The sequence below is a fragment of the Odocoileus virginianus genome, chromosome 5 (assembly GCF_023699985.2).
Source record: "Odocoileus virginianus isolate 20LAN1187 ecotype Illinois chromosome 5, Ovbor_1.2, whole genome shotgun sequence".
Classification (NCBI taxonomy): Eukaryota; Metazoa; Chordata; class Mammalia; order Artiodactyla; family Cervidae; genus Odocoileus; species Odocoileus virginianus.
Genome location: NC_069678.1, coordinates 77,104,310 through 77,117,354, shown reverse-complemented (window position 1 = coordinate 77,117,354; position 13,045 = coordinate 77,104,310). Strand labels below are relative to the sequence as shown.

Below are 13,045 nucleotides of genomic sequence, written 5' to 3'. Positions count from 1 at the left end.
AATTGTCATGTGCTAGTGTTACGTTGTTTTACATATGCAACCTCATTTCATCTTTCCTAAAATCTCATAAGGTAGGCACTATTATCATCCCCATATTATGTATGAAGAAACCAAAGTACAGAAATGTTAAACAACTTGTACAATGTTGAACATCTGGTAAGTGGTAAAGTTAGGAACTGATTTTAGGCCATTTTACCCCCAAACCTGCCAACTTAGCTTCTGTGTTACACTTACTAATATAGGTATTCAAAAATTAGTAATTTTTTTCAAAATTAGGAATAATTTCAATATAGTGAGAAGCAGCACTACACACTTCAACTCCCTATAAGGATACTATAATCATTCATCATCAAAGTACTTTATGGCATTAGAAGATACATGACAATAAAAATGATGCCCTTGATGATAACCCTGAGTCATCAGGCAAACTATATTACATTCAGACCCTCATATTTTCTCAAATATATTATTCTAAAAACTCCCTAAGTGATCTCCCTATGTAGATCTAATCTCCATCCAAGTGCTTTCCACAATGCTGCACCTGAATAAGGAGTTTGTGTGTGTCTGTGTGAGTGTCTCTGCATGTAGTGTATCCAAATAAGAATAATTAGGAATGAACCATAAAGAAAGTGGAGCACCAAAGAACTGATGTTTTCAAACTGTGGTATTAGAGAAGACTCTTGAGAGTTCCTTGGACTGCAAGGAGATCAAATCAGTCAATCCTAAAGGCAATCAACCCTGAACACTGGGCATAAAAGTTTCAGTTAAGCAAGATGAATAAGCTCCAGAGATCCCCTACTCAAGACTGTATCTAAAGTTGACAATATTGTATTGTACACTTAAAAATTTGTTAAGAGAGTAGATCTCATGCTAAGTATTCTTGCAAAATAAAATTAAATTTAGAAAAAGAGATCCAATGCTGCTAGAGACAACCATGACAGACAAGACACTGCAGAATCTATGACAAACAGATTCCTGGAGGTCTAAAACAAGAGATTGGCTCTGCAGTAGAAAGCAGCTTCTGGAAAACTCTTGATCGCTAGTAAATACTGAGCTTCTGATCATGAGACATCAAGTAATTGTGTAATTTGAATGACAGGTAACAAACCCAGACTCCCATGACACCTAGCTCTGTTATAGCCATTCTCTCAGCTCACATCCACGGCCTCATGGGAGATTCCCTGAGGAAGACAAAACTCAAAACTGATTAACAGATAGACTGGCTTGATATGTTGGCATAAGCTAAAAAAACACTTGTTTCTGCTATATAATATCACTCAGTTTTCTTTAAAGGGTGTGGTGATAAGAAACTCTCCCAGTGAATAGCGTTTAGAGCAGTACACTTACTCATCTCCTTTGTACGGAGGCAGAAGTAGTATGAGGTAAGGATATACACGGACTCTTGCTGCTAACTTGCTTCAGTCGTGTCCAACTCTGTGTGACCCTATGGACTTCAGCCCACCAGGCTACTCTGTCCATGGGATTTCCCAAGCAAGAATTCTGGAGTGGGTTGCCATTTCCTTCTTCAGGAGGGAAATCTTGGCTCCTTCTCCAGGAAGGAAATCTCCAGGAAGGAATCTTGGACTCTTGGGTAATGGTAAATGTCTTGGTGGATTGGTTGGTAAGAGGACTGTAAAAAACAAGACTGAAAGACTGCAGGCATAGAGGTCTGGGACAGAGGCATAGGAATGGAAGTATGGGAATGGGTACAAAGTATTCAAATCTTTGGTTATGAAGTCATAACCAAAAACAAAAAAAAATATGTTGAAGATCTTCCACACTTGTCAGATAATACCTAACACAGAGAAGGCACTAAATAAGCAGGTGGATGGAATAATTCACCCGGTGGACATAAATCAACTTTCCATAACAGGACCAAGAATAAATTAGACGTGGTGATAGAGATAAGGAAGTTGTGCGTGTGCGTGCGTGTGTGTGTGTGTGTGTGTGTGTGTGTGTGTGTGTTAGTCGTGTCCAACTCTCTGCGACCCCACAAACTGCAGCCCGCCAGCCTTCTCTGTCCATGGAATTCTCCAGGCAAGAACACTGGAGTGGATTGCCATTCCCTTCTCCAAAAGTACAGCTATCCAATACTAAAAAGAATTCTAGAATTAAAGGGTTAATTGGTACCAAGTAATTTTCTCTAAATGAATTGTCTAATCAGTCCAAAATCCCCACAAAGTTTCTACAAATCACAGTAGAGCTAGGGTCTCAGAAAACCTCTCATTATCAATAAGAGGAAGATTTAAGCAGACCCTTTCCCCATTCTCTTTATTTTTTTGGTTTTTTTTTTTTTAGTTCTTCTCTTGTATAATTCTTGTGACTCTTAAAGTTTCATATATTTCCTTGACTTCATTCCCCAGGGACTTTGTTAATATGGATTTGTTTTTTCAAAATCATTTTGTTTTAACTTTTTGAAATGCACAATGAAGTAACTGAGTTATATTAGACTGATTAAGATTACCTACTTTAATGATATGATTGGCAGAAAGAAAATATTTGCTCATTGATCACCCTATTTAAAAATATATAAAATACTTATAATTCAGGCAAAGAAACTTCACACATGTTAATTATATGTGTGCGAGGAGTAATGCAATTTTTACCCTACATGTGCATGAGTGGGCTCACTCTAACCGAGGTTAATCTACCTACAAACATTATCACATCTGTTAATGGACACATACTTTGATAGCTTTATTACTTTACCAGTATTACTCTCCCTACTCCCTTACTTGTTCTTCCTGAGATTCCCCATCTAAATTACAACTCTTACCTAAGTCCTTATCTCAGTATAACTCTGGAGGGAATTTAAGGCTCCTTTTTGCAAAGTTTTTCTAAGTATTGGTAATAACACTAGTAAATATACCAAGAAAAGTTCTGGTACATTTTAGCACCCTTGAAATAGTGATATTATATATATGCCAGAATTACCACCTGAAATTCTTTACTAGATATTGTGCTAAACCTATTTTGTATGTTATCTCTAATTTGCATAATAATTCTACTATACATATTTATTTCCCCAATTTTAAGTAAACTTTAAGTGATATCATCAGTATGGCATAACTAGTACATGATAAAGTTAATATATGAATTCAAGTCTATCTGAAACCAAAACCTGTGTTTTGGGGTATTATACTATGTTACCTCTTGTTTAAAAAAAAGTAGCATTCCCACCAGATTCATCCCATGTGGTCACAAATGGCACGATGGCGTTTATATACGTGTGTGTGTGTGTGTGTGTGTGTGTGTATGTACACATTGAGTCCAAAAGTATGGATATTTTCTGTATCCATTTATCCACCAAAGTACATTTAGGTTGTTTTCACATCTTGGCTATTGTGAATAATGCTACAAGGAAGCTAATTTTGTAGACACACAAAAAAAGAATGGGGGTTGCCTGGGGCTAAGGGAAGAGGAAATAGAGTGATGCAGGTCAAAGGGTACAAAATTTCAATTGCAAGTTCTAAGGATCTAATGTACAGCATAGGACTAGAGTTAGAGAATATGGTATTATATACCTGAAAACTGAACAGAAGAGCCTGGCGTGCCTCGGTCGCTGGGGCTGCAGGTCAGATATGACTTAGCAACTCAACAACAACAACAAACACGTGACAATTGCTAACATCTTTTTTTAATTAATTTATTTATTTTAATTGGAGGATATTACTTTACAATATTGTGATGGTTTCTGCCATACATCAACAAGAATCAGCCACAGGTATACATGTGTCCTCTACATCCTGAACCCCCTCCCACCGCCTTTGCTTCCCTATCCTGCTGGTTTGTTTCAGAGCACCAGTTGTGGGTGCCCTGCTTCATGCAGCAAGCTCACACTGGTCATCTATTTTACATAGGGTAATGTACATGTTTCAATGCTACTCTCTCAAATCATCCCGCCCTCTCCTTCTCCCAGTGAACCCAAAAGTCTGTTCTTTGTGTCTGTGTCTCCTTTGCTGCTCGGCATGAGGATCGCTGGTAGCGTGTTTCTAAGTTCCATATATATGTGTTAATATACAGTATTTGTCTTTCTCTTTCTGACTTACTTCACTCTGTATAATAGGCTCTGGGTTCATCCATCTCATTAGAACTGACTCAAATGTGCTCCTTTTTATAGCAGAGTAATATTCCATTATTAGTCCCTTGGACTGCAAGGAGATCCAACCAGTCCATCCTAAAGGAGATTAGTCCTGGGTGTTCACTGGAAGGACTAGTGCTAAAGCTGAAACTCCAATACTTTGGCCACCTCATGCGAAGAGTTGACTCATTGGAAAAGACCCTGATGCTGGGAGGGATTGGGGGCAGGAGGAGAAGGGGATGACAGAGGATGAGATAGTTGGATGGCATCACTGACTTGATGGACATGAGTTTGAATAAACTCCGGGAGTTGTAATGGACAGGGAGGCCTGGTATGCTGCGATTCATGGGGTCACAAACAGTTGGACACAACTGAGTGACTGAACTGAACTGAATATTCCATTGTGTACATGTACCACAACTTCCTTATCCATTCATCTGCCAATGGACATCTAGCTCGCTTCCATGTCCTAGCTATTGTAAATAATGTTGCAATGAACATTGGGGTACATATGTCTCTTTCATTTCTGGTTTCCTCATGGTAAATGCCCAGCAATGGGATTGCTGGGTCATACGACAGTTCTATTCCCAGTTTTTTAAGGAATCTCCACACTGTTTTCTATAGTGGCTGTACCAGTTTGCATCCCCACCAGCGTGTAAAATGGCTCCCTTTTCTCCATACCCTCTCCAGCATTTACTGTTTGTGGACTTTTTCCTTATCTCTTATAATTCTTTATTTTAAGGTCTATTTTGTCTGATATGAGAATTATTACTCCAGCTTTCTTTTTATTTCCATTTGCATGCAATATATTTTTTCCATCCTCTTACTTTCAGTCTTTAGGATTGAAGTGAGTCTCTTGTAGACAGCATATATATGGGTCTTGTTTTTGTATCCATTCAGCCAGTCTTTCGGTTGGAGCATTTAATCTATTTACATTTAAAGTAATTATTGATATACATGTTCCTATTGCCATTTTCTTAATTGTTTGGGATTTGTTTTTGTAGATCTTTTTCTTCTCTTTTATTTCCTGTCTGCACAAGTCCCTTTAACATTTGTTGTAAAGCTGATTTGATGGTACTAAATTCTCCTAGCTTTTGCTTGTCTGTAAAGCTTTTGATTTCTCTGTCAATTTTGAATGAGATCCTTGTTAGGTACAGTAATCCTGGTTGTAGATTTTTCACTTCAGTACTTTAAATATATCCTGCCATTCCTTTCTGATAGCTTCCTGATAGCTCAGTTGGTAAAGAATCTGCCTGTAATGCAGGAGACCCCGGTTCAATCCCTAGGTCGGGAAGATCTGTTGGAAAAGGGATAGGCTACCCACTCCAGTATTCTTGGGCTTCCCTTGTAGCTCAGCTGGTTAAGACTCTGCCTGCAATGCAGGAGACCTGGGTTCAATCCCTAGGTTGGGAAGATCCCCTGGAGAATAGAAAGGCTACCCACTCCAGTATTCTGGCCTGGAGAATTTCATGGACTGTGTAGTCCATGGGGTCGCAAAGAGTCGGACACAACTGAGCAACTTTCACTTCACATTCCTTTCTGGCCTGAAGAGTTTTCACTGAAAGATCAGCTGTTCAATGTATGGGATTTCCCTTGTATGTTACTTATAGCTTTTCCCTTGCTGCTTTTAATATTCTTTCTTTGTGTTTAATCTTTGTTAGTTTGATTAATCTTAGTGTGTTTCTCCTTGGGTTTATCCTGGATGGAACTCTGTGTTTTTTGGACTTATTTCCTTTCCCATGTTGGGGAAAGTTTCGACTATAATCTCTTCAAAAATTTTCTCATACTGTTTCCTTCTCTCTTCTTCTTCTAGGACCCCTATAATTAGAATGTTGGTGTGTTTAATGCTGTCCCAGAGATCTCTGAGACTATCCTAAATTCTTTTCATTCCTTTTACTTTATTCTGCTCTTCAGGAGTTATTTCCACCATTTTTATCTTCCAGCTCACTTATCCATTCTTCTGCCTCAGATATTCTGCTATTGATTCCTTCTAGAGTATTTTTAATTTCAGTAAATGTGTTGTTTGTCTCTGTTTGTTTATTCTTTATTTCTTCTAGGTTTTTATTAAGTGTGTTAACTGATTCTTGCATTTTCTCCATTCTATTTTCAAGATTTTGGATCCTCTTTACTCTGAATTCTTTTTCAGGTAGTTTGCCTATTTTCTCTTCATTTATTTGGACTCTGTGTTTCCAGGTTGTTCCTTCATCTGCACAGTGTTTCTCTGCCTTTGCATTTCTCTTTTTTTAACTTATTGTGTTTGAGGTCTTCCTTCCCCAGACCTCAAGGTTGAATTCTTTCTTCCTTTTGGTTTCTGCCCTCTGTGGGTAAGGTTGGTCCTGTGGTTTGTGAAAGATTCGTGTAGGGTGTGACTTGTGCTTGTGTTTGGGCTGGAGGAGGCAATTTTTTCTTCACCCTCTGGTGGGCAGGGCTGTGTGAGGTGGTAATCCTGTCTGCTGATTGTTTGGTTTGTATTTTTGTCTTCTTGGTTTTTTGGATAAGGCCTCCTGCACAGGATGCTGCTGGAAGTTGGGTGATGCCAGGTCTTGTATACAGGTGGTTGTCTTTGTGGGAGTTCTCACTAATTAATACTCCCTAGGGTTAGGAGTTCTCTGGTAGTCTAGGGTCTTCGAGTCAGCACTCCCACTCCAAAGGCTCAGGGCTTGATCTCTGGCCAGAGAATGGAGATTCCACAGGTGATTTGTTATGGCATTAAATGGAATTAAAACAAACACCCAAAAGCAAGAAAAAAAAGAGGCGCCCCAGACAAGTGGCAATACAAAATCAAACAAATAATAACTAAAATAATGGAATATACACACATACATATACATCCATAAACAAAACCAAAACAGTCAAAAAAAAAAAAGAAGTACAATAGACTGACCCAGCATGCAAAGGAATCAAAATGGATACCAAAAATGGTATCAACCAGTTAAAAACTAACTACAGCACAAACTAGAAAACAAAACTAAAGCAAGGTGCCAACTGGGGAATAAAGCAACAAAAACAAAACAAACAATATTGTTTGTAGACTTTTTTATGAGAGTCATTCTGACCAGTGTGAGATGATATCTCATTGTGATTTTGATTTGCATTTCTCTAATAATGACTGATGCTGAGCATCTTTTCACGTGTTTATTACTCATAATAAACGTCTTCTTTGGAGAAATTCTGTTTAGATCTTTTGCCCACTTTTTGATTGGGTTGTTTGTTTTTCTAGCACTGAGCTGCAAGAACTGCTTGTATATTTTGGAAATTAATTTTTTATCAGTTGTTTCATTTGCTATTATTTTCTCCCATTCTGAGGGCTGTCATCACCTTGCTTAAAGTTTCCTTTGCTGTGCAAAAGCATTTAATTAGGTGGCACTTGTTTATTTTTGCTTTTACTTCCATTATTGTAGGAGGTGGGTCATAGAGGATCTTGGCTGTGATTTATGTTAGAGAGGGTTCTGCCCATGTTTTCCTCTAAGAGTTACAGTTTCTGGTCTTACATTTAGGTGTTTAATCCATTTTGAGTTTATTTTTGTTTATGGTGTTAGAAAGTGTTCTAGTTTCATTCTTTTACACATAGTTAATCAGCTTTCCCAGCACCACTTGTTGAAGAGACTATCTTTTCTCCACTGTATATCTGCTAACATCTTAAGCATACTCACCACAGGGAGGGAAAAGGAGATGCCTAAGTTGACTATGTAAGGTAATGGATGTGTTATTATGATCTTGCTAATTATTCTACAATATACATGTATATCAAATCATCACATCATCACACCATACACTTTAAATATACACAATTATATTTGTCAATTATTCCTCAATAAAGTTAAAAAAAAAAAGTATATCAGTCAACTGCGTATCTAAAAAGAAAAGGTTTAACTGAGGCATTAAGCTAAAAACCCTGATTTCTAATGCAGCTATAGCATATTTTCATGCTGCCCCAATAATAAAGAGTATTTTATTTTCTTTTAAAAGGAAATAAAACATTAATCTTGAAAGATTATATAAATATATGTAGTAAAAATCCACTGGGGAAATTAAGAATAAAATTTTTGAAGTTTTTATTTCCATTGTTTCAAGTGATAGATTTTCAAGTGAAAGTAACCGAACCATATCTTTATTTCACTGACCCTTTTTCATGCCACAACAATTTAATGCTACATACTAAATCTCTCAGGCTAACCAATTAATCTGGTGTGAATTACAGTGCACTTCTCATAATTAATACATGTATATGCATATCAATAATAAAACAAAACTCAAATTTCATATGATGGTAACCAAACATAGTATTTATTTGGATGGCTTATTTTAAAATAGTAAACTTTTCATTTTTATTTACCATAAAACCTTTTCTTATATATCTTTTCACCTAATGATAAATTTTCAACAATATGTCTATTATCCATATGTCATAAGTTGACCTATAGTAAGGTAATACATATATAATACATATATGTATATATACATATACATATATAAAATATGTATATTTTATATACATAAAATGTATTTATATAAATACATATATAAAAATATGGCCTTTGGAGTCAGGAAATTCTGTTTCAAGTTTGACTACACCACTTGTTAGCCATGTAATTCAAAGTAAATAACTTTATATTTTTGAGTATCAGCTTCCTTACTTACAAGTGAGTTATAATATCTCAGAAGGCTTGTGTGTGTTAAATGAAATAAATTATGTAAATCTATTGTATCTTACAGGGTATGGTTAAACAATAAGTAACAAAATGATTATTATTTTTCCCTAATGTTCTTGTTGCTATTGCTAAAATTTTAAATGTAAAATATTTTTATTAATCTTAAAATCTCACTTTATGAAGATTATTTTATTCTTTCTTCCCTCCTTTAAAATTCCTTTGGTTCTTCCTCTGTCTTTCTTTTCTTCTTCTAGAGCTCCTATAATACATATTTTGATCTGTTCTATGGTATCCCATAAATCCATTAGGCTATCTTCACTCTATTTCATTCTTTTTACTTTTATTCCTTTGATGGAATCATTTCCAATGATGAGTATTCAAATTCTCTGATACTTTCTTCTACTTTAGTCTGATGCTGAAGTATTCTAGGAAATTTTTTCAGTTCAGTTACTGTGTTCTTTAGCTTCATGCTTTCTATTTGGAACTTTCAGTATTATCTATATCTTTGTTGAAATTCTCACTTGGTTCATGCGACGTTTTCTTGATTTTGGTAAAAATCTTTATGACAGTTACTTTGAAATATCTGTCAGATAAATCGTATAATTCCATTTTATCAGAGTCAGTTTCTGGTAGTATACTAGATGCTAGAGAACAAAAATTAATAAGAAACCGTCACTGACTTCAAGGAATTTTCAGCAATAAGGAAAAAGAGATTATTAAATGACTGCAATGCAATAAAAACTATCATGGAAAAGGCCTGTAAGTCATAGGAAAGGTGCCTGCAAACATATGGGTAGAGATAGTCAAATCCACCTAGCGGTACTGTTTCTCAGAGAAAGAAATACTTCCCTGAGTCTAAATTAACATTTTACCAAGTAAACAAAGAATCTGAGACAAAGAGAAAATAGCATCCACAAAAGTATGAAGGCTTGAGAGAAGTTGAACTAGGACAACTAAGTCAGACTAGAGAAGTTGGACTAGAAATTGGATAACTGGTTGGACTATTTGGTGAGCTAGATAACAGTGAGCAATTAGACATGGCTTTTTCATCAGTCCTATCAGAAAACTAATCTTTCCACAAACTTCTGTTGTTCAAATCACTTCATTCAATAAATAAATACAGAATTAATTTTTGCTTAATTTTGTAAGCACTCTGCCTGGTTCAATAAGAGGACATGGATTAACCATACTCAGATTCTACCCAGAAGCAGGTTATAGTCTAGAAGAAAAGAGCAACAGAAACTTTTAAAAATCATAAAAAATGTCAGGTGTCTCTCAAGAGAGAAAATTAGGGTGGTGTAGATGTTTTCCCAGGGAAAATAATACTTAAATGGAAGGGCATATGGAAAGAAAACATACCAGGAATTCATTGGAGAGTTCATTTTTGACCTATAGGCCTTATTTCTCATAAGAAACACAGATTAGTTATCCACCAGCTTAGGAACAGGCAATGTGCATATTACATATTACATATTTTATATATTACAATGTGCACCTTACATATTACACAACTCTGAAAGAAAGAAAATGGAAGCCTATCTGAAGGCAATAAACTTCATTCACATGAGCTCAGCCCTCCATATCCATGGGTTCCACATGCCCAGATTCAATGAACCAAGGATCAAAACTTTTTTTTTCAATTCCAAGGTGCCAGAAGGCAAAACTTGAATTTGCCACTTGCTGGTAACTACTTACATAGCATTTACACTGCATAAGATATTATAAGTAATCTAGAGACAATAAAGTATACAGGAGGATGTGCATAGGTTACACACAAATATTACATCATTTCATACAAAGGACTTGTGTATCTGGATTTTGGCATCCACACGGGTCCTAGAACCAATCCTACCCAGGCACCAAAAATAGCTGTACAAGATTCAAAGAAAGTACAATATGTTGTTCCCAATTATGTTGACAGTGTTCAAGTCTGACTGGAAAGACAACACTACAATACTGTGTTATGGATTAAATTACATCACCCCAAAATCTGTATATTGATGTCTTAACCCTGTGACTCTACTAAGAAACAGGTTTCCTATAGAAGGAATCATGTTAAAATCAGGTCATTAGACTAGGCCCTAGTCCAATATGACTGATATCCTTATAAAAAGGGAATATTTAGAGACAGACATGTAACACACAGAGAATGCCTGTGAAACTGAAGACAGAAATCAGGATGGTATTTCTACAGACCAAGGAACACCAAAGACTGCTAGCAAACTACAGAAAGCTAGAGGAGAGGCACTGAACAGATTCTTCTTCACAACCTTTAGAAGGAACCAACCCTGTCAACACATCAGTCTCAGACTTCTGTCCTCCAGAACTCTGAAACATTAAATTTCTGTTTTTTTAATCAATCAGTTTATGGTTCTTTATAAAGGCAGCCCTAAAATACTAAAACAACATAGGATGAACAAAGGGGAAAACCCTGCATAAACAATTTTTCAATTGTTGGTATAAACAGCCATGGTTCTTATGGTTCAGGGAACTTTTTATAAACTAGAATGTCCCTTCAATCATGCATACCCACACATGTGCAAGCACAATATTCAAAACCCAAAAGAATCAACAATTATATTTTAAATGAAATTATGTTTAATTTCTCATTAATATTCTCAACATATTCTGAATATACACTATATGCTTACATTCCATTCAGAGTGTGAGGCTCAAGGAAGTTAACAAGATTCAGTTACTAATGGGATGGGAGTTCACAATCAAGCCCTGAGTCCCCTATCAGAATTCTCATAGCATTTGCCGTGTATGAAGTATATTACTTTTTATGTTTTATTCAACTGAATCCATTCTTTAACTTTTTTTATAGAGAAGCCTCCTCTCAGAATGACTAAGAACCATATAGTAGATATTCAATATCAATCATTCATCAAGTAGTCAAATTATACTAGTTTTCCCAAAATACATAATACCTAGATAAGTATTTGATAAAATATAAAGTCCTCTATAAATGTTAATTAGTACTATCATTATTCTTCTAATCATTTATGACAACAAAAGCACTTATTGTGTTTCATTTTAAGTATTTCCAAGTTAATTTATTCAAATTTGATTTTTCCCTCACAACTTATTTCATTATGGTAAAAAAAATTAAAAGGTTGAATCACACTAAATAGTCATATGGAGTAAGATTCTAAAAAAAACCTCACCAGACAATCTCAAAAGAAAAGGTCTTTGACACACTCACCACTTTCAAAGCAAGCATCAAAGATAAGATGTCCTTTCTTGGGCTGTCCACAGTATCCAGTTGGAAGCACCACATATTTGCTCACATTCCCTCCGATGGCATCATCATTTCCCATGTCACTGCCTATTGTTCAAAAAATTGGTTCTTGTTAAGCAGAAATCAAAATGCATTTAGTAACACAAGTCCAGCAAAAATTTTATTATTATATTCCCCCTGTAATTTAGTGCTTATCCAGGCACTAAAGAAATCAACCACATATTGTGATGAAGTAGAAAGAGAATAGATTTTTAAATCAGAAAGATATGGGCTCAAATCTCATCTTTACTACATATTAATTCTCCGTGACGCAAGGCAATCACCTTAATCATTTTGAGCCTCAGTTTCTCTCATCCATAAAAAGGAATGGTAAAATCCATATTTCAAAACTTTGTTATGAGAATTAGATATGAAAAATATCTCTATAACCAATGAAAGAAGACATTCATTAAATTTTATCAATTATGTAAATAAATGGTAACATTTAACTTGTAACAAATAGCTACTTTCTTGTGAATAAAGCAACAGTTCTATAACTAGTATTATAAATACCTAATATACCAATACCAGAAATAATTTGAGAAACACTGACTTAGTATAAAAGCTGTATTTCCTAATAGGAGCTTAAATTTTTTTAAGTTTTAGAAGTTTCACTTCCATTTAGAATGTAGAACGCTGGAAAGATCATCTTTTCCATCTTAATAGAAAAATCCCAGTAAAGAACAAAAACAAAACTTATAAAAATCTATGGTAACTGAAATTCTATTATCCAAGAAAAGTCAGGCTCTACCAAAAAGGGATGAGAAGCAAGCACTGACCCCTCTATGTCAGAGCACAGGAGAAAGAAATGCTGGGTCCCATACAAATGACTAAAAAGAAGTTAATTTTTTAAAAAATGATTAAAGGTCAAGTTTGGGGAACAAGAGATAGTAGAACCCCTGGGAGTCACAGGCACAAAAGGAAGTTCACAGCACTGGCAGACTCTCCTACACAAGCCTTCATCAAGTGTTTAGGAGAAAGATCAGAAGCAAGACAGAAGACTAGAAAATGCCTTTCTCTGTGACGCAGACC

General features: G+C 35.6%; 1 protein-coding gene across 4 annotated transcripts in view; it reads right to left on the bottom strand.

The window, feature by feature from the left end:
* The window catches only part of AGBL4 (AGBL carboxypeptidase 4), a 1,425,416-nt gene that overhangs the window by 1,321,441 nt on the left and 90,930 nt on the right, over positions 1-13,045 (bottom strand). For 3 of the 4 annotated variants that reach the window (XM_070468193.1, XM_070468191.1, XM_070468192.1), the window contains exon 2: positions 11,939-12,061. The exons of the other annotated variant lie outside the window; for it this stretch is intronic. In XM_070468193.1, coding sequence (XP_070324294.1) covers positions 11,939-12,061 — 123 coding nt within the window. The remainder of the gene's footprint in view (positions 1-11,938; positions 12,062-13,045) is intronic. 4 annotated transcript variants of the gene reach the window in all.